At 37.4% G+C, this 19,012-nt stretch overlaps 1 protein-coding gene across 4 annotated transcripts in view; it reads left to right on the forward strand.

The window, feature by feature from the left end:
* Window positions 1–8,043: 8,043 nt before the first annotated feature.
* Window positions 8,044–19,012, forward strand: part of LOC124111997 — a 63,447-nt gene continuing 52,478 nt past the window's right edge. Inside the window, exons 1-6 of one of the 4 annotated variants that reach the window (XM_048399751.1) lie at window positions 8,044–8,203; window positions 10,100–10,325; window positions 12,101–12,133; window positions 13,029–13,058; window positions 15,809–15,994; window positions 17,963–18,064. In XM_048399751.1, the coding sequence (XP_048255708.1) occupies window positions 10,167–10,325; window positions 12,101–12,133; window positions 13,029–13,058; window positions 15,809–15,994; window positions 17,963–18,064 (510 nt within the window). In that variant the 5' untranslated portion in view covers window positions 8,044–8,203; window positions 10,100–10,166. The remainder of the gene's footprint in view (window positions 8,204–10,099; window positions 10,326–12,100; window positions 12,134–13,028; window positions 13,059–15,808; window positions 15,995–17,962; window positions 18,065–19,012) is intronic. The other 3 variants (XM_048399753.1, XM_046471959.2, XM_048399752.1) reach the window with 3 other exon arrangements.

Below are 19,012 nucleotides of genomic sequence, written 5' to 3' on the forward strand. Positions count from 1 at the left end.
TTCCTGTCAAAATGGGACGTCTGGCGGGTCTTCTGGCGACAATCCCTGCACATCTGAGGCCAGGGATGCTTCTTGCAGTCACTGTTGCTGGCTGTAATCGATTTCGTAGGTGTGTTGTTCGAATCCAGTTGTCTTGTCGATTATTGGTTACGCGTGGCCTGCCACTCCGAGGATAGTCTCTGACTGCATTCGTCTGTTGCCAACGTTACCATAAACACCAAAGGGTGTTTCCGTGGACGTTAAATTGTCTTCCAAACATAACCGTTGACTCGATCCTGCTTCAAGCATACCAATTGCTCGCAGACGCTCAATTTCGGACAGGTGTGGCATTGTTGTTTTTCTGAGTGGTTGTTGTCAGCACGATGCTAAACAATGCATATGGAATCCCGTTAACGCACATGTTTTATACCCATTCTTGGGTACTGAAATGCATGGGGCTTGCATAAAAGTCAACTTTTGCATAGAATGCATGCTTTTCTGTAGCATTTCCTTTTTTGTGACTTGATTCCATACATGTACTACAATATTGAAAACCAAACTTTACTTGTTTGAAAAATACACTAAAAAATTGGTGTCACAGAAACTTTTGTTCTTGTGTATAGATTGACATTAACATTTGGGTGTTAACTTCTTCAGTATTTACTTATTGTTTCTTTAGGTTTCATTGTTTGGTAGTAAGACTGTTGAAAAACACCTTCATATTGTTTCATATTTCTTGTGTTTTTTTCACATTTCCTGTTCCTTTCCAAAATAGTTTTCATCAACATTTCCTCCAATCAAAGCTGTTGTTTATATAGATGTTAGGGAATCGCATTGATTGTAAACAAGGTGAAATTAGCATATTACACCTGCCCTCTTCCTAATCATATATTACTACATTTTAGAAGGCTTATAGGCTTATTATCTCTGTCATGGACCATAACCCTCCAGAAAAATTGCATCGATTTCTGCACATTTGGAGCTCTAGAAAGTACCTCCGCCACTACCATTTTAACACCTGCTCTGTGCTGTATCTCAAAGTTATAATTTTCGAATGCTACACGCCATTTGGCGTTTCATCACGTAGGACAGAGGTTTATGGTCACTGATAAATGTAAACTTGTTCCCGTCCATGTAGATTCAGAACTTGTCAAAAGCCCAAACAACTGCCAAATATTTCTTTTCTGTGGTTGAAGAGATAGACAGGAGTTAAAGTTCTTCATGCATATTCAATAACTCTCCCTTTTTGAGATGTTGCTAACTTGCTTGCATCCGTTTCTATCACAAATTTCTTGAATTCTGGATAAACTGTTGCATTTGTTAATCGCTATAAAACGAAAATATCTGGATGAAAACAAGGAGGAGTTTCTATATGTTATCTTTCCTTCTACCTGTAGTGACACTGACAAACATACCTAAACATACATGAATTATGTGGACTATAGTGTAATCAAGGGTGTCACAAGCATCGGGTATAGGACAAGCTTATTGAAATCATATCTCTTCTCTCAATTGATACCTCTCTCCGTCAAGATCTGACAAACCTTTCATTGGCGGTTACGTCTGTTGTGCTACGTCCGTTAAACCCTGAGCAGACTGACCGTTCAGTCAAACGAAGGATGCGAGGGATTGCTTTCAGATGACGGCTTTCTTAATCGACGGGGCTTCAATATCCAAGAGACGACCTTGGACAGTGCCAGTGGTGTCTGGTGTATGTGAATAAACGATAGCAGAAAAAAAAACGTGTGTTGCGGATTGTAAGGGTGAGTGAGTGAGTTGGGTTTAACGCCGCTTTTAACAGTATCCAAGTTATATCGCGGCGTGTCAGCTTAATGTGGGAGGAAAGCCCGAAGTGATGCAGGTCTGAGACGTTTACCACTTCGGTGAAACCAACGAGCACGGGTATGGTGCTGACAAACCTAGAAACATAATCAGGGCGAACCGGGATTCGAACCCACAATCATAGGTTTCTGGCGTGACCAAGGGACGCAACTCTGCACAGCGAATCGCGGCGCCTTAGACGACTGGGCCACCCGTGCCCCCGCGGATTGTAAAAGGGGACTGAAACGCCAGGGTGAATTTTTTTTTTTTTTTCAAATATCACAACATAGTGCCGCCATTATTCTCCATTCGGAACTGCCCGTTTACGTTCTGTGCGACTTAGACCTTTGACACTCACCTCACCCCAACTCTTTGTCGTATGATCTGTTTACATGTTTCTGTTTACAATAAAATGCCGGATCGGGTGGTCAGGCTTGGTGACTTGGTTGATGCATGTCATCGTATCCCAATTTCATAGATCGAATGCTCATGGTGTCAATCACTGGATTCTCTCTTTCAGACTCGATTATTTACAGACCGCCGTCATATAGCTGGAATATTGCTGAGTGCGGCGTTAAAACAAGTAACAAAGTGATAAAATGATACACTTATGCACTCCTATATTGTAGCGGCCTTCACCCAAACGTGTGATAAACATTGACCTCCTGGTTGTTGCTAAGCGCCAAGCACTTCCTTTCAATGAATAGATAGCTATATGATCATATGGGTATAACAATATTTCAACACAATGCTTTCTCATAAGTAGACCCCCTTGAGCTTTCATAGCAGCGGTGGAGAACATTTTGGACAGCCAAGACGAATTTCTTCGAAACTGGGATACAATCCCTCTGTTGGCAAAAGTGTATTTGGAAAAGAATTAAGCTTAAAAGAATCATTTTAATGTCTTTAGGTCTTTTCTTTGTGAGGCTCAGAACACACCAATCAACTTTCGTATAGAATACAGGCTACGATCTCGATGTGGTAAAAATGACTAAAAAAATTCTATAAATTTCTGAAACGTGTTTCTTTACTTACAAGCTGTAGAATCTCTGCACTTGTACACAACAGACGTAATTCAAAATTAACATAGCATGTTATTTAAACAAAACAAATAAATGCGCTATCGCGTCACTGGATCTATTGTTTCATTATCGGGCCGGTGATTTAGCCTTGTGGTTAAAGCGTTTGCTGATCACGCTGTGATATTCCTGGACACACACACACTCACCGAGTATGGACCAGATAAATCATGTAAGTGCTCGCTGTTGTTGTTTGTTGGTTTGTTGTTTATCGCCGCATTCAGCAATATCCCAGATATACGACGACGGTCTGTAAATAATCGAGTCTGGACCAGATACGATGACATGCATCAACCAATTTTTTTTTAAGTCAGCGAGCCTTACGGCAAGCATGGCTTGCTTACAAGACTATTCTAACCCGGATCTATACGGATTCGCTGTAGTTGAAAACCTTTTATCAAACTTACTTGAACTGCCACACGGGACGAGCCTTGCGTCTCTTATTGAAGAGGGTTGTGAGATGATTTATAAAATGACTAATCTCCTAATTGTTAGCCATGGTAGGCCAAAAGATAAATACAACATTTTTCATTAACATAAGCCCACATATGAATCTGTTCGTCAAATTTGGGCGGATGAATCAGGAGTGACAGAATTATTGCCAATTATAAAATGAGTGACCGACCCTGTTTCAACCAATACAAGCGCCAAACCCCCTCCATGATCATGATCATGATCATAGTGAGTGAGTGAGTGAGTTTGGTTTTACGCCGCTTTTAGCAATATTCCAGCAATATCACGGCGGGGGACACCAGAAATGGGCTTCACACATTGTACCCGTGTCGGGAATCGAACCCGGGTCTTCGGCGTGACGAGCGAACGCTTTAACCACTCGGCTACCCGACCGCCCCGATCATGATCATAATCATAATCATAAGAATACTTTTCAACTCAGTCTTTTCTTGTGAATATGTCATGGTGTCATTCAAGAGTAGAAGAGGAATAGAAAATACAAAAGAGGTTTTACATTGCAGTTTGAACATTATCAAAAAATAGATAGCATTTACCATGTAACCATTGTGCGCATATAATGTATCAGTGTTCTTATTCCGATTTCATGATCTTTTTCCATTGGATAAAGTTTTTCACATAAATATTGTCTCTCACAGGTGAGAAAAAGGCGTGTCCATCCTGAATGACGTAGAATGGTTACATGCCGGTCAGCCAATAGCATTTTGTTGAAACCGTTTCATGGACTATATAAACTTTCAATTTTTCTTCTAAGAGCACTTTGATTTTATTTCTCTCTTAACTCATCCTTGCCCTGAATATCTAACCAAACCAACATGACACAGATGAATGATACGTTCACTGTGACGGTCATTAACCTACTCCCTTGCCAACTCTCCTCAAGGATAAGGGATGACATGAGGACACAGTTCCAGGTGTTGTACCAGGCCAGAATACAGGAGACACTGCAGGATCGAGGCATCTACAGCACGGGGACTATAGACGTCTCAGTGGACTACAAGATGGTCACATATAATCCTTCGGACAACGATGGAACAACCCGACGGGGGATCATCGAAGACGGTGATGCCTTTATCATACTCTTTGACTTGGCAGCGCTTGATGCAGCAACACAACTACGCAAGGAGATACAGAGTGAAGACCGCCGCAAATTCATACCCGTCGTCCTGAAAACTGTCAAACCAGAGCACACTGGGATGTGTACGCTTCCTGACGGTAATGAATCTCATCCGGGTCCCACTTCTTCCCTACTGGTGGATGCCTTCGAGGACCTTTCCAGTGTTGTGGAATCTGAGGTAGGTTTTATTGTTCCTCCAAAGAGAGCAAGAACTTACACAAGGCTGTCGACGTTTCAGAGACTACGAAAAAACATAACTCGAAAACTTTCCTTGTTTTGAAGAATGAACTGCTGTTTCACTAGGATGGGATTTGAGATGAAATTGGGTTTAACGTCGTGTCCAAGAGTGTTGCACTGATAAAGTATGCATTCGCGCGCGCGCGCGCGTGCGTGCGTGCGTGCGTGCGTGTGTGTGCTTGTACTAGTCCGGACTGATGCCGATTTTGAGATACCATGCCGCAGTTTAACATGAATACCCCACTCAGACAAAACATACTGACTCCGAGCCGACCACTCCTTGTTTTAGCCCCTTAATGCCGAGCGCCAGGCAGGGTAACAACAAGTACCATCTTTTAACATATTTTGGTATGACGTGGCCGGGGATCGAAGCCCCGACATTCCGCTCTCCCGGCGGACGCTCTACCACTAGACCACGGAGGCGGTCCACTCGGATGGGACAGATATTCGACACCGGCGTCGCTGTACGTCGCCTGATACCATGACTGAAGTTAATGAGGCTACGTCAGGACACTGAGAACGCCGACTAGTTCACACAGCGTCATGATCTGTGATTGAAACAGTAACAACTGCTTGATTTATTTGTGTCACCAAGAGAAAGTGACTTATTACATCAGGCGACATAAGCAGACCTAATGAATATCATATGTTGGCCTTTCCTCACCTAGATATGTATTAATATTTATCAACAAACGTTCTAGCTCCATGTAATTTAGCACATCATGTATATAATAAATGCCTTATGTCATGCCTTGTGACTCTCTTCCTCTGTTATAATTAGTACTATTTAATATACTAAAACAGAAACTGTGCATAGCAAACAGTGAATACAGTAAATGAACAGTAGAAATGTATTCAAAATCAATGATATTGCATGAAACAAAATGTGACTCGTCGGTGAACATCACACGTGTCCACGAGGACAGAGGCTGCCTGATATGTTGTCTGTAGACGTGCCCGGCGATGACGTGATGTCATAATGAATTTCATAATGAATTTCCTTCAGAATGCGGGAGTCAACGTCATGGACTGGCCGTCAAGGTCTCCCGACCTCAATCCCATCGAACACGTCTGGGATGTTCTTGGCAGAAGTCTGCGCACTCTCCAGAACCAACCACATAATTTGCGAGATCTTGGTACCATTTTGCAGCAACAATGGCGTCGTCTTCCCAATCATGTGTTCACAAGCATCACAAGGTCCATGCGGAGGCGTTGTGTGGCAGTTGTCAACGCACATGGTGGCCATACACGCTACTGAACTTGTGTGCCATCAGATTCTCGTGCTTGGGACTTATGATTTAAACTGTTGATGTTATTACCGAATACCGTAGGTGCCTGGAACAAGTTATGGTTACCACTGTTAATTAAAATCCTTCTTTGGACATGTATGATTAAAAATTACCTTCTCTGATACATTTGTCCGTTGTATATCATATATGGGATTACTTTTTAAAATGTGAAGTTTTTAATTTGACTCAGTATATATCTGGCCTTGAACAAAATGTTGATTTTGAGGCACTGCAGCACTAGCTGCCTAATCAGTGACATGATTCTGGGTGCCTTTGAAGACTGTTATTGATGATTGACACTACAGCTTGGTTATCACAAAAGAAAATTACTTCCCTGTTAGCAAAGGCTGTCCCCCACAGACAAACTGACAGCACAATCGGAAACAACTCCAGCAGTGTCATGTCACGAGTCGAGCCGGCATCCACCCACCACCGGGACCAGAGCCCGTTTGCCCAGTTCCCGTTATAGTATGCGTCGAACCCCACAGTGCTGGCTGCGTCAGTAAACAGCTGCAGACATGTATTGTCAGCCCACTTTTGATTCTGAAAAACCGACACACCGTTAAATTCCCCCCAAAACCCTAGCCAAACCTCTAGGTCCCCCCGAACTCCCCGCGCGATGCGAACGCGGTGTGCTTGATGACTTACCTTTGTATAGGCATCAATCAGTCTGCGGCAAAACGGTCTACCCATGGGTATTGCCCGGCACATGAAATATAGCTTACCCACCAGAGACTGCAAAGCTTTACGGGTAATGTCCCGTTATACCCCGCTACGTAGCAGAAAGACTCACACTTCCGATTCAATGAAAGTCACATGACATCGCTTGGTTGGTTGGTTTGTTGTTTAACGCCGCACTCAGCAATATTCCAGCTATATGACGGCGGTCTGTAAATAATCGAGTCTGGACCAGACAATCCAGTGATTGACATCATGGGCATCGATCCACGTAATTGGGATACGATGACATGCATCAAACAAGTCTGCGAGCCTGACGACCCGATCCCGTTAACCTCAGCTCAATCGAAAGCTGTTTTCTATCAATTTTGAATTTATTGTAATTCTTTTACAATGTCATATTATAACATGTCGGTAAGATAAATTCTTCGTAGCAGTATCACTCGGGGTACATGTGGTTTTATGCGCCCAACGTTAGGTTTTATAACCTCGTGGGGAATGTTTCATTTAATGGAATGTACATAATTTATGAATACGGACATGGATACTTCGCACCAGTCACTTCATCGAAAATTTTCTTAGCTGGTTATCTAACACAAAACTTCAGTTTGATCATTGCATAAGTGACATGCGTCTATATAGGACCCAAAGTATACTAATAGGAAATAAAGGTGATGCGAACGCCTAAATATTTAAATTATATTACAAATTGACTGTACAATGTCTCCAATTATTTTATTATGATAAAGAATTTCAAACATCACCTAGTGACTGAAAATAATAGGTTCAAAAGAAAAGATAAGTCAATGATTATATTTTTCATTTTTTGGCTTCTAATCCTAGCAATATAAGCATGTTGTAATGTTTTTAAGCCCTTTTAAACATTTTAAACAATTTTTAGTCAGCCTGTCAAATAAATGGTCAGATGTTACATTAATTTGTAAAATGAATGAAATATTTAAGCATATATTTGCATAACTGAATCACATTTTACACGATGACTATAACATACAAACGGTCATTCTTGCAGATTTTGGTAAATATTATAGACCTACAGTTTCCAGTGGGAACTTGACTTTTATAGTCAATTAACTCCCTTGCCTCGGGAAGATGGGTATATCTACCATGTTTGCTGACAGATATGTGATTGATCTTTGAGACATGTTGGCAGATCTAGTCTATTTATATACGCACTTAGTGTCGGTACTTGTCGAACAAGGTATTGTTGAAGGGTATGTCTATATTTACGCTGACAAGCTACGCTATTCAAGTTAGCAAAACTTTCTCATTCATAAACGTCTCTCGTCTTTCTATAGAGCATGAGGTTTTGTTTACCTTAGCTGGGTGGGTCATGTGCTGTAAACGTTCTCATGACAACGGCGAATGAGGGCACGCGAAACAGGTGCGTGCGCAGCTAGAAACAACATGGCGGTCGATGACCACAGCAAACGAAAATGTGAGAGAAAGTTGGGGTAACTTTCCTTCGGCGCTAAGCCGATTTGGATCATCTACAGGTATGATAGTTTGCCAACGTAAGTGATTATTCGGTATATCCCTGGTTCATGTTTGAACGAGTTTTCTTTTCTGGAAAACACACATTGTTTTTTAATTCGAAAATAAGATTTCTGAAAGTTGTCTGCTGTCCAGGAGATATTAGATAAGATAGAAGACTCGTCTGCGTTCCCCGCACCGATTCTCGATGACCGATAGCCAGAATTAATTGCTGTCATTTTTCTTCAATTTTCAGATTAAAATTAGAAAGATTAAAATATGTATACTTTGAATAATGTTCAATCTGTATGGGAGAAATATTCTTCTGAAGTTCAAAATAGTCTAGATAAATGCCAAAATATTCTAGTCTGGCATTGGTGAACATTGACAGGCATTTAGAAGTTGGAAAAACTTGTACAGTCCCTACATGACACTTATTTTTATGGATAACAACTTCTTATTATTCAAATTCGTTTTTAAAACTAAACACACTTTACTTTACTTATTTCCAATTAAGTAGATATAGTAATATAAAAAAAATGGTGCGTTGGTGTCATTATTAGTTTCCAAACAAGGAATCAATCATGAGAAATATTTGATTTATTATTTTCAAATTACGTTTATCATTTTTATTCATTTTAATTTAGAATCTAATAATGAATAGAAAATTTTGTTTATCTCACTCAATTGAGATATGTTATTAAGTACTCTTTTTGCAGAAACTATGACTCAGTGGTTTTCAGAGTAGGAATATAGAAAGAAAATACATAATATAGAATTACTAGACTTCTATTTAATAGCCTTTTCTCAGAGAAATATCAGTTTGTTATTTGACAAGGAAATACAGATATCCTCTATATATTGCATATTACAATCTGTTAACAGGCGGATTTATAGTGTTTCTAGTGCAATGCATTAAATTGGTTTCCCAGTAGGCCTAGATGTGTGTGTGAGTATTGGAAATATTTGTTCTTACGTTTTGACATTTTTTCATTGATATTTACAAGAAGGATACTGAGAAAGAAAGACCTAAGTCTTTTGGTCATATTTTTTTATTATTCTAGTTCATAATAATTCTTTTTTCATTTGTCAATTTCTCATTTAAACCTATGACAAACATGAGAAGTCTATTGCACCTATTCATAAAGTTGTAAACAAATGTAAGGTTAAAAGAAACAACATCAAATGTGCATTGTTCTACATAGGTTTGATGCCAGTGTTGATTCGCTTTTGGTACATCCTTGTCATGCTTAGAGACACACTAAATCAAATATATTACTCTTCATTGATGGAAATGTTTTCCCAATCATTAGTTCTCAATTTATCATATTGATATAATATGTTTAAGATATTTCTTACTTCCCTGATTATTTTGTCAAATTATCTCAAGACCCAAGTCCTAAATAATGTCCAAATGAAATGGGCTGATTCAAAGGTAGTCCAAATGTTATTAATTCTGTTACCCAAAACAGATATTTCCTTGAAATATGAAATATTCATTTGTTTACAATTTCCAGGTACATTATATTGTAACACATTGTTTTCTTTGACATAAAAGGGTGAAATTAGGAGTTGAAATGTATATGATATTAGCTGTCAACAGAAAACCTGAAGTAGTGTTAGAAATTGGAACTAGTCCTATATCTGCTATGGTACTAGTATTTGAATATAGTGACCCCTTGGCCTAAATCTTCAAGTCTTGACTTTCATCTTTTATTTTGAAAAAAAATATCTTAAGAACATTTTGGATGATAATCAGCCTATGTCCTATAGAGTGAACCAATCTGTACCATGGAAGTCACGTCAGTCTTGTGGAACTGTACAAATTACTGCTTGACAAATGTTTTATTTCCATTCTATTTGGGCATGAGCATGTTGAAGAAAATGTTTTGATTCTCTTTTCCCAATTATTTTCAAATGTTTTCATTATGTTTCAGAATTTACTTTGTGACATTTGAGAGACAAGAAAGATGTAAGTGACAAAAGAGACAGTACTTTGTCACCATGTCATCAGCATTAGGAATATGGAAATGTCATGAGTGTAGCATGACATTTACCAGCCCTGGGCTGCTTGCAAAACACAAGAGTAAGTTTTGCCCAGGGAACACAGTAAGCCGGACTACAAGGATACTAGACTTTTCTCCCAGGCCAGAGTCCCCAGAGGTGAGTGATGTTATTACATTTAATATTGATGGTTAAGAAGTAAAAACTGGAAAAGTGAAAGAATTTGTTTGCCTTATGTCATTATGACCGTAATGATTGTTCAAAAATAATTTTAATTTTGTCATGAGATTTGTGGAATATCTTATGACTATATCATATGATATACATGATAAGGCAATTTTAAATTTATTATTATTATTATTATTTAAAAAGTTAGATTTTTTTCTATAAATGATGTTAAACACAGCCAAACTTAAGATGTACATTTAGAATTTGATAAAACTTATGTGGAAGTATGCAGAGACATGTCAAAACCAATCTGTTCATTTCCAAACCATCAGTAATATCCTTTTCCATGAACCAAGAATATTCTAGAAGGCAGAAAACATCAAAGACAAAGCCAAGAAGGCTGGTCACACCTTCTTCATTGATTTGTCTCCATAGGTGAATAAATCATTTGGCATCAACAATGGAAATGATTGAAGACTGAATTTTCTATGCTGGGTTTCTTTTATTACACATTCAGTTCCATTGTGGCTGTGTCTGGCATGTAAATATTCTGATTAGCCCCCTGGGAGGGCATTTTTTGGAATGCATACACATTGGGTCAAGTAGATCAGGCCCACGCACTGTAGGAAAATGTAGTGAAAAGGTGGCATGAAATTGCTTGGTTTTCTCAGGTTTTATATATGGTTCAGGGAAGCTGTACATACGATCAAACAAAGAAATGTGGTTGACCATTAAAGGTGCACTATACCATTGTATACCAAAATGCAGCCTAGGTGTATAGACTTGTAAGGCATATATTGTGAAAATGACTGCCAATTCATCTAAGCCTAGTCCTCCTTTAATTGGAATGATGTTACACTGTATTTTAATTACACATTTACAGGCATTGATCAAGGATGTCTAGCAAAGTGCCTCTAGCAGGCCAGTTAGGAAGATACTATTCTTTTGTTCAAAATTTGGATATTTTGTTTGGTTTAGATATAGGAGTATATTAAGCTTGTATTCAAAGAAGTAATGTAAAATTTAGTATTCAAGCCTTTTACAGATAATTTTTGTTCTGTTATCTGTAAATAAAAAGTCAGCTTTTCAAAGATGAAATATAAACAAGGTTCTATTATGAACTATGAATTGAGAAATTTCTAATTATATTTTGGGAATTGTTACTGACTTTTGCTGCAGAACTGGATACGATTATCACTCTCAGCAAATACCTAAATATATCCTTGAATTTAATGTGGTATTGCATTGTTTATATTATTTATGCTAGTTTTGAGTGGCATAAAGAATTTAATATTATTTGATGTATATTGCCTGTAGAAACATTATAACATGAATAAGTCGAGATCAATGTTTCTTTCGTGTTTTATTGTTGCACCTTCACTAAATGTTTGGAAAAGTAAAAGGAACTCAAATAAATCATCCAGCTTTAAAATATGCTTCTTTCAAATGTCTTCTTGGTAGAGTTCTTTAATTTCAATAACCTTTAGCAAGAAACATGTGATCACACACTCAAACTCTTAATCGTTAGGCAATTTAAATATGACATCCTTTCATTAACTTTACAATCACTTAAATCAATTTACAGTTTTTATCTTTTACCTCCTGTATCCTAACATCAATAAAACAAGAAAAATAGTTGATCTGGCCTAACATCAATAAAACAAGAAAAATAGTTGATCTGGCCTAAGTGCAAAGTGTTGGTTATTTTACTTTTTCTGTGCATTTACTGACTTGTATATTTAAGTAAGTTTTATCATGTTTAATAGTTACAGAAACAAACTTGTTCAATAGGGGAAAAGGTAAGTTTTATTGTCATGTTAATTTGTGTGCTTATTCGGTTTGAATGTTTGTCACATTTTCAGTTGGTCTTGCTATCATGTTCTGATAATTCTTTGGTATCATTATAACACTAAAACATTAAGCTAAATGTCCAATGTCTTGGAAATATTTTTGAAAAATATGATGAATCATTGCAATATTGTGTCATATAATATATATTGGTCCTTAAACATTTGCATAATATTAGCTTTTTTGTACCAAGTTTGTGTGCAACCATGTTAGCTGCAATCCTGTTTCATGCATATCCTGGTATCTCCTGCTTCCTGATGTCTTTATCCCATTTTCCTCTGTGGATCTGTGTTGGTTTTTTTATGATTTATGACAATTGTGATTATTCATGCTACTTAACTCAAATCTTCATCTTGCTTGATTCCTTGGTTGGAGATTTAATTAAAGTCATAATTTATACTATTATTGTTCAAAATATATATACGCAAAAGTTGTTTTGCTGAGTATATATCATAACTCCTGTATCTAAGTAATATTGACGAGAGTTAAAACCTTTCAACATAAATGTATATTTGAACATCATAATCATGATACTAATAAATTTAATACAATTCATTTATTGAACGCTGGAGTGAAATGAATGAAGCACTTCTTTAATTACAAGTCTAGCATGTGAATCAATGTGCCTTGGTGCTAATGCTGTAGTTCATTTCATCTACTTCTTGTTATTTCAGTTTCAACTGGTTCAAAATAAAATCACTTTTATATGCGTGTTCTTTGTTTTGTGTCGCCTTTGTTCTATGCATGTCTGTTTTTTGTTCTTTGCATTTCCCATCCCTGTGTTCAAATATTTAACAAAAACAGTTTTGCAAGTTTGCCCATTGATTTCTAATTACATGCATTCAGAATGGAAACACCATAGTGGCTCAGAAACTGGTGAGATATTCCAAGCCTTCCTTCATTATGTTCATGTACTTCCTGTGGTAATACAACATACCCATATATATTTTCTGGTCCTCTTGAAGAGTAAATTATAATTTATTACAAAGCCATGTCTGAAAAAGCTGCCTCCCCACACCCTGTGGCTGGTAACATTTCAGGATAGGTGAAATTTATTTATGAGTAAAGAGATATGTATCTTCCCGAGTCAAGGGTGTTAACTGACTGCAAAAGTCCAGTTCCCACCCTTGACAAACTATGCTGGTTTTCGTGGCTCGAGTTTAGGGCCACCAGGGGCCACATCTCTTGCAGTTGCTTGAAACAAAATGGCGGCGTCCAGTCAAGACGATCTGATCGATAATCAAGTACTATGTTGTAATAAAACAGGCCTCACTTCAAGAAGTGCATCAAATCATTTGAGCACCTTGATAAAAAATATGAAACATGAAAAGATTTGGAAAATATGTGACGGAACACATGCTTTGCAAATCCTGCTGTCCATGTTTACGAAACCAGATGTCTAGTTAATAGATTTTGATTAGACTATGCATAGATTGGCTAGTCCTGCCAAATATTTTAACTCCAGAATTCAAGCGTAGTTTGCCAAGGGTGGAAACGACTTTTACAGTCAGTTAACTCCCTTGCCTCGGAAAGATGAGAGATATGATACTTTGTCACATATATGAGTGTAAGTCCACAGAAATGGACTGCTGTGAACATATCCACTCATTTATTGATGGAATATTAACTGATGCTCAATGCATTGTTACTACAAAAAGGCAAACTATTCCAAAATGGTTGCTTTGAATGAGGATTCCACATCTAAGTCAGTTCAGTTTGTTATCAGTAATCCTTAGTCATACTTCACTGAAGATGCAATAAAGTATAGTGGAGATATTTGAAGATATGTTAACTGCAGATAGATTTATAGTTTTTTAAAATAATTTATGGGTTCAAACTTAACATAAGTCTACTCGTCCGAGACGAGTAAAGTTCAGGCAGGATATTACCTTGTGGACTATCCGTTCTACCATTACGTAGATCATGTGTTACCCTGAAATTCTCTTTAAGTCCTACAAGATAGTAACAATGCATATTGGCATACTTCTAATGGGTTGCTAAATAGCTGAATATTGAAGGGACACTGTAACCACTATTTATTTTCAAAATGTTGATATATGTACATGGTTTTTTATTATTTTTAATGATGATGGGCACAAACCCTGAGATTTTCCCACAAAACCGTTAAAACCAATGGTTAAAATCAAATTGCAGAAGGGCGCATGGAACCTCATTAATGTAGAAGGCCTAAGAAATTATGCCTACATGATGTGTCAGCAAAATTTATAAGTACATGTATGTACATATGGGAGAACAAAAAATATTTTTTCTCCAACAAAATTCCCCATCTGCTAGTAAATTCTTTAAAACACTTTGCTATCAAATTACCATGTGTATAACCACAAATCTAAAATATGATTTATACTATAAACATGTGAAATGTGACTATATGTTACAACACAAAGGAAACAGTTATTGCTATCTGCCTTTTGCATTTTGTAAGCCCACACCTATGAACATGATGAAAACTATATTGCAGTCAGTTGAAAATATTCTTATTGCAACACATCCTTATATGCATTCATAAAATAATTCTTACTTCTAAAATATTCAAAGTATGTATTTCAATAGGACGAGGGTATATTCTTGTTTTCATTTAAGAGAAATTCTGTTCCTCTTGATATGTGCACAGGGCATTTCAAGACGGATCATGTTCATTTCACCAGATCATCGTCTATGTCAGTTTTATTCAGTGTTTTGTACCTTACTGCTATGTACTCTCTAGCATTCTATATCAGCATGCTGTTGTCAAGCAGTCTATCCCCAATGTTATTGTCCTTCCCTGCTTAGCTATACCTACCCTTCAAGACCATAGAAAGCTTTTATTCTATCATGGCCAAGTGCCTATCTATTTATGCATTGTCAACATATACCAGGCCTTTTCTATGGCATGTTGTACAGACCATTGAGAGTTGTGGCTGTGAAAGACGACTCAAGTTTTAAATTGGTAGCTGTGTTGAAAATACCTGGTTACAAATCAAAACATGACCAGGTATTATTTGTTTGGGGAGGTGGTTTTTGTCTAGAACATAAAAGATGAATTTGCGAGTGGGTTTTTATTGCAAGTCAAATTGATTGCTCACATAATGTGTCCTTTGATATTTATTCTTCACCCTCTGTGGGTTCTCTATGCAAGAAGACTGATCAAACCTGTCACAGGAGTTGTTTAGATAGAAATGACCGTTGCCAATAGTCACGCCTCACAAGGATAAGTCATTTAGGGCTCGCCTTCTGGTCAGAGAGAGGCTGAGAAGATTTGATCCAAATGTTACGAGAATATTCTGTTTAAGTTTGAAGGACATTTCAAGACAGTTTATGTTTCATTTTTGGACTTGTTTACTTTTATCTCTGAACCTTAATCACTAATTTTGTGTGAAGTCAATTCTGTTCCTGGGAGGATCTTTATCCTTTGGCAATATGAATTTACGAAATTTTCACATATTTTCCAAAATGAAAGACCTAAAACTGTCAAGCCCTATGCCTCCAGCTTGGCTTCGGGGCAGTATAAACCAACAAGATCATAATAGTCTTGTCGTGGCAACTTTTCATAAGAACTTAACAAATCTCTGAAAAATTTAATTTCAAGGCAGCAATTAAATTTTTCTAAAATGCCTAACCGCAAAAAGGTAAGCGAACTCCAGGCTCTAAAGGATCGGCGATCTCGTATGCGAGAGGTCCGGGATCTGGAGGAGCGGGTGCTCCTGGACAAGCTGGACAACACGGAACGTAAACTTAATGCTGGAGTGGGAAAACACAACAAAGGAAGACTTCATTTATCTCATCATAAAGATGTACGGCAGCTTCAGATCGATGTAAGTATGCACTTGATTATTTCATAAACTTACAAAGTTGAATGCACTGTTACAGAAGTTGCCGAAATATACCTGTTATTATGGATGAAACTTTAACAAGTCTGTTCACTTTAAAATAATGTCTGCATTATATTTGTTTCTTGGTGAATCACAAGATTTTTCAGTCCAGACATTAATACTGAAGGGGATATTGGAAATTAGCCCCAAATATTTCAGTAAAAGATTTTTAATGGGCAGTATGTCTGTTTGGAATCACAGGTTTAGCATTATAGTCGTTGGTTAGTCAAGACAAGACCCATCATCATGAATTTTACAAAATGGAAGATGTCTATGTTCTAAATCATTACTTCAAACTCTTCTCAACCAGATGTTCATTGTACTCGTTAAAGTGTCATTAAACTTCAATTCTCTCAGTCACGCACTCAGGCAAGATTATGTAAAATACACATGACTTTCATGACATTTAAGCTTAAAGGTTACACACAACCAAATGTTTTCCCATAGACTTCTATGGTAACGTTATATTTTTTTTTTAAATAACTAAGCATTCAACAGCTATTACCTGTACGTGTGTGCACAGTTTGGCCTTAGAGCAGCAATAAAAAAATAAAAAATGACTAGCTTAGCCAGCTCCTTTTCCGAGTACAGGAAGCTAAACACACCACCCCCAGTTTCGCACCAAATGTCACCTACTTGAAAATAGCTGTGGTCACATTCAGCATAAGTCATCATGTTGAAAAAGACAGTACTAAATATAGAAAAACATGGTCAGTTTTAATAACTGGATGGATGTACATTTGAAAGACATAAACATCTTACAGAATATCCTCCAATCACAGCCTGCAGATATCTCTTGATCTGCACTGAAGGCTCCCTACGAAAACCACACTGTCCAAACTGGTTCTGATTTGGTGTAGTAGAACCTAAAAGATCTTTTATAGCAATATCAGATTAATCTAGATTCTATAATTAGTGGTTTATCATGTTTATGAGTGCAATGCCACTCCTTTAATTGGTCTGGGTGTTTGATGTATTATTATTGAGAAAATCCATCAACTATATGCATGACAAATTTAACATCGTGCATTTGTGAAAACTGAGATTGTACCCCACCTGAACAGATTATCTCTTACTATATCAAGGAATTTCATTTCATGGTGTTGTGATGCTGCTAAATGACACTTCTAATGCAGCCAGTAATGTTATAGTATACAATGATATACAATCTTATTCATAATTATGATAGTCTACATCACAATTTATTATTATTGATGAGTGCAAAAAACTTTTGAGTCTACCATGTATAGTAGCCCAGACTTTTGGCATTATTTTCAGTAGCTATAAGTGTGAGTATATGTATTTATACAAGCTGATGTTACTTGACCATAAGGAGCAGTGGGGTAGCCTAGTAGTTAAAGCATTCACTGATCACACAGAAGGCCTGGGTTTGATTCTTAACATGGGTACAGTGTGTATCCCATTTCTGGTGTCCCCCGCCGTGATATTGCTAGAATATTGCTAAAAGCGTGTTAAACCATACTCACTACTAGAACATAAGAAAGTTTACTGGACATGGGCTTCAGACTAATGGCTAAAGTCACAAACTGCTAGTGTCTTTTTTTTTTGTCTTATCACCATTAAAATGTTTTGCTAATGTCACCTGAACTTTGTTATTCATTTTAGAGTATTTCATTGTGTTTTTTAAAAAAGTATCCCCAGCATGACTCATATGTGCTAGTTTTTTTGTCATCACAGCTGTCTATTCCAGTCCTTATTTATTCAACCGTGTTATCAATACATTAAATACAGTCAACATGGTGAGATTTGAATGCATGAGTCAACATGATCAGATGATAAATATCAGCTGTTATGAGTGGATTAAATAAAGGGAATATTATCAAACAATGCATGTGATGACATTTTCATGTTCCACAATGATTGTTCAGCATGTGTTCCATTGTATTTCAGTATGAGAGACTCCGAGAACGAGAACATTCATACCCCACCGGCAGACACAGTACTTTTTCCATGAACAGTGACTCTAGCATGAGCATACACCTCCCTGATGAAGTAAGTCCCTGATGCTGTGCAGCCAGCTGGAGTGGCCAGATGCACCATGGAGGCACTTGATCACAGTGCATGTTTTGTCACAGCCTGTTACACAGTTCTTGTTTGTCACTGTTGTTTTATTTTTATTCCTAATCTTTAGGTGCTACTTTTAATGAAAATTGGTTTACAGATCCACAACTCTAAAAAAATAAAAATGGGTACAAAGTCAAATTGGAAAATTTCACTGTATAAAATTGAGACAATTCTATGCTATACAGTAGGACCAATGAGACTGGCTTAGTAAACACTTTACATATGGCAATCAATACATTGCAATGTCTTCTTGGAGATCAAAAATGAAATGTGAAATGTCTTTTGTATTTGTTTCCCAACTGCCGACCAAGATTATTTACAAAATAATATGTAAACCAAGAGGAAAAGTCTGGCCTTACTGTTTCCAGCACTAGCTTGACAAGTTTCTCACTTAAATTTATGGTTATTTGATTTGCTTAACTGACATGGCTTTGAATCTCAAAATATCAGTGGTGTATAGAGTTAAACAGGCACCACACTGACAGACTCTGCCAAATACTTTTGAGTTTACTAGCCGACTTGGCTCTTAGCATGGGGTTTAGTCATCGATCTTACAAGAACGAACAGAATTTTACTAGATTCAGGCTAACGGCTAGTGGCCAAAGTCGCAGACTGCTTAGAAATGGAGCCAGTGCAGCGAACACGGGGATTGTATGCAGTTGACTACAGTTAGCTTTCCTATTAACAATAACAACTGATGCTGCTAGGCATCTCTCTTGACTTGTGAATCATCTGCAACACTTACTAATTGTGTTCACTCAAAGTGTGTTAATTTTATCTTACCCTGACTCATACTTATTTCTCATGATGATACATACATACATACATAAATACATATGTGCACGTGTGCTTAAGTTAACCTGTGTGATTTGGGTT

This window comes from Haliotis rufescens, unplaced genomic scaffold (assembly GCF_023055435.1).
Source record: "Haliotis rufescens isolate VD_foot unplaced genomic scaffold, xgHalRufe1.0.p SCAF_2, whole genome shotgun sequence".
In the NCBI taxonomy this organism is placed as follows: Eukaryota; Metazoa; Mollusca; class Gastropoda; order Lepetellida; family Haliotidae; genus Haliotis; species Haliotis rufescens.